At 39.3% G+C, this 2,646-nt stretch overlaps 1 protein-coding gene across 1 annotated transcript; it reads left to right on the top strand.

Moving 5' to 3' along the window:
- Positions 1-544: 544 nt before the first annotated feature.
- Positions 545-1,767, top strand: LOC121973594. The gene is made up of 2 exons (XM_042524989.1): positions 545-806; positions 1,077-1,767. The coding sequence occupies exons 1-2, from the start codon at positions 645-647 to the stop codon at positions 1,644-1,646; spliced, it is 732 nt and encodes a 243-aa protein (XP_042380923.1). The 5' UTR covers positions 545-644; the 3' UTR covers positions 1,647-1,767.
- The last annotated feature ends 879 nt before the right edge of the window (positions 1,768-2,646 follow it).

Raw genomic sequence — 2,646 nt, 5'->3', positions numbered from 1 at the left:
AGTAGGCTGCCTAATAATAGTGTAAATGTATCGAGTTATTTGTTTTCCAACCTGTTTGAGAAATATTGATTTATATTTAAAATTATCAAATTTAAATTTAACTCAAATACATCTTATAATTTTTTCAGCTAACCTATAATATTTTATTCAATTATTCAAAGACTATTTATGAATAATCAAATTTTAATTATTTTTATATAATTTTAATTTAAGTATGCTCTAATTAAAGTTTTAATAACTCAAATTGAATCCAAATTTAAATCTAAACTATAGACTTGACCTCAAATTTTATTTTGAATTATGTTGTCAAAATTATTTAGAATCTGAATATCACATTTTTTCATATGATTTAACTCGATTGGATTCTGCAGCGTTTAGAACTTTCCGTTGAACTTGGCAAACATGGAAAAGAGCAACGCGCGGGACGCGTTTGGATTTTTAATTAAAGGCATGGACTTCGTCACGAATATTTTATTTTATTTTATTAAAAAAAGGAAATCAAATATATATACCCCCTCAAGTGCTTCCCCTGCAATCCATAACAACCCTGATCAAGTCCCAGAAGCCGAGGAGGTGGAAAAAGAAAAGAAAACGAAACAAGAAACAAAGAAAGAAGAAAGAGAAGAGAGAGAGAGAGATCGAGGATGGAGGAGAGGTATCTGGATCTGGTTTTGGTGCCGCTGGGCCTTCTCCTTCAAGCAGCATACAACATCTGCCTTTTCTACACCGTGAAGAATCATCCCGATCGCACTGTCATCGGCCTCGACAGGATAGTCAGGCAGCACTGGGTCAAAACCATGATGCAGGTCAGTGCGTATTCCCTCGATCCTTGTATGTTTTCTTGGTTGATTTCCGGCGACTCGCTATCCGGCTTTCGATTTTGATTTTTGTGCGCGATCGATGAACAAATTTGACGTTGCGGTAGCTCCAAAAAAGGGGATCTGTGATATTAGTTTGATTGAGGCCTGGTACTACGATAGTTAATTCCTCCATCTGTCTTTCATTTGATTTTGATTTAGATTTTTTGGGGGGAAAAAAAAATGAAAAACTGAGTATGAATCGATCGACAACTGCAGGCTCCGGTGACGAACGGCGTGCTGGCGTTGCAAACGGTGCGCAACAGCATCATGGCGTCGACGGTTCTGGCAACGACCGCCATCTCCCTCGCCACCGCCGTCTCCGCCTTCGTGAGAGACTCCTCCTCTTCCTCTTCATTCTCCCCCTTCGTGTACGGCAACACGTCCGCCACCGCCTACTCGGTCAAGTACTTGTCCATCTCCTTCTGCCTCTTCACCGCCTTCCTCCTCCTAGTCCAGTCCATCCGCTACTACTCCCACGCCGGCTTCCTGCTCACCCACGCCGCCACCGCGGCGGAGCTGGAGGTGGAGCCCGCCTACGTGGCGTGGGGCCTCAACCGGGGCACCCTCTTCTGGTCCATGGGCCTCCGGGCCTTCTACCTCTCCTCCACTCTCTTCCTCTGGATTTTCGGGCCCATTCCGATGCTGGCCAGCAGCGTCGCCATCTGCGCCGCCTTGTACTTCTTGGATTCCACCTCCGCCTTCACCAGGAAGTACCACCAATCCATCATCGTTAAGCACAGCAGCTTGATCACTCCCCACTCTGATGCATCGCCTGTTGCAGTATAATGTCTATTGGTCATGTTAATTCATTAATTGATTGCACTCATCACATATTGTATATTTGTCCTGTTTATTCATTAATTGATTACATTAGTTTTTTATTAAAAAATAATTAAACTGTAATTGTGTTCTTCAGTTGATTTGAGTAGACAGCGAATGATGCTTCAGTGCATACGTTATATTATGCTACCTCCAACTGGTTGACCCTCCTATGTAAATAAAACTTAATTAATTAATTAATTATGCTCCAGCTGGCATGGACTAAGGCCACCCTCATTGATACGCATTAATCTTCATTAATTCACCTTCCACCTCCTACAACAAGCATAGGTCGCATCTTTAATCATTATTTCATGCCCCTAGGGCGTAGCACAGACGATGGCACATGGTATCTGTGGCGTAATGGTCAGGGGTCGATTATCAGGAATTGATGACCTGGGGTTTACCCCGTGCATACGCCTATGGCCTGTGTACCTGCATGAACCTCCCTCCATATCCGTGGGATCGACACTAGGGGAGCTACTAAGGTAGCGGATCTATCTTTTTTAATCATATTTCAAAGTCTAATAATTATCTATAAATTATCTTCTCCATATTAAAATAGATTGACACGTGTTGTTAGGAATGAGGGAATTGAATGATAATAAAAAAAATAATATTTAGATTGTGAGGTTGAAAATGATAATTTAAAAATGATTTTTAAATTTATAAGAATCAAACAAATATATAACTAGATGAATTTTATTTTTATTTCCATGTTGATTTTATATTACTATCAAATTCATAATCAAATGTCAATCTTATTATTTATGAATTCACTCACCACTACATCCTTACTCTTATTGCGTTGCGTGTGTAATATAATAATATATAAATTATTTGGTTTTTAAAAATCCGAATTGTTTGGATTTTCTAGTGTCACGTTAAAGAATCCCAGCAATAAACTATTGTAATAGGCTTCCTTATGTAAAAAAATTATTTTAATTTAATATTATACTTATTTTAT

The sequence above is a fragment of the Zingiber officinale genome, chromosome 4A (assembly GCF_018446385.1).
Source record: "Zingiber officinale cultivar Zhangliang chromosome 4A, Zo_v1.1, whole genome shotgun sequence".
Classification (NCBI taxonomy): domain Eukaryota; kingdom Viridiplantae; phylum Streptophyta; class Magnoliopsida; order Zingiberales; family Zingiberaceae; genus Zingiber; species Zingiber officinale.
The sequence above is the reverse complement of the archived record's forward strand: the minus strand, read 5'-3'. Positions and strand labels throughout refer to the sequence as shown.

Excerpts from the sequence above, each read along its gene's own strand:
- LOC121973594 (XM_042524989.1), top strand. The coding sequence starts at position 645 with ATGGAGGAGAGGTATCTGGATCTGGTTTTGGTGCCGCTGGGCCTTCTC. Across the intron at positions 807-1,076 it reads GGGTCAAAACCATGATGCAG|GCTCCGGTGACGAACGGCGT; the intron begins GTCAGTGCGTAT and ends CGACAACTGCAG.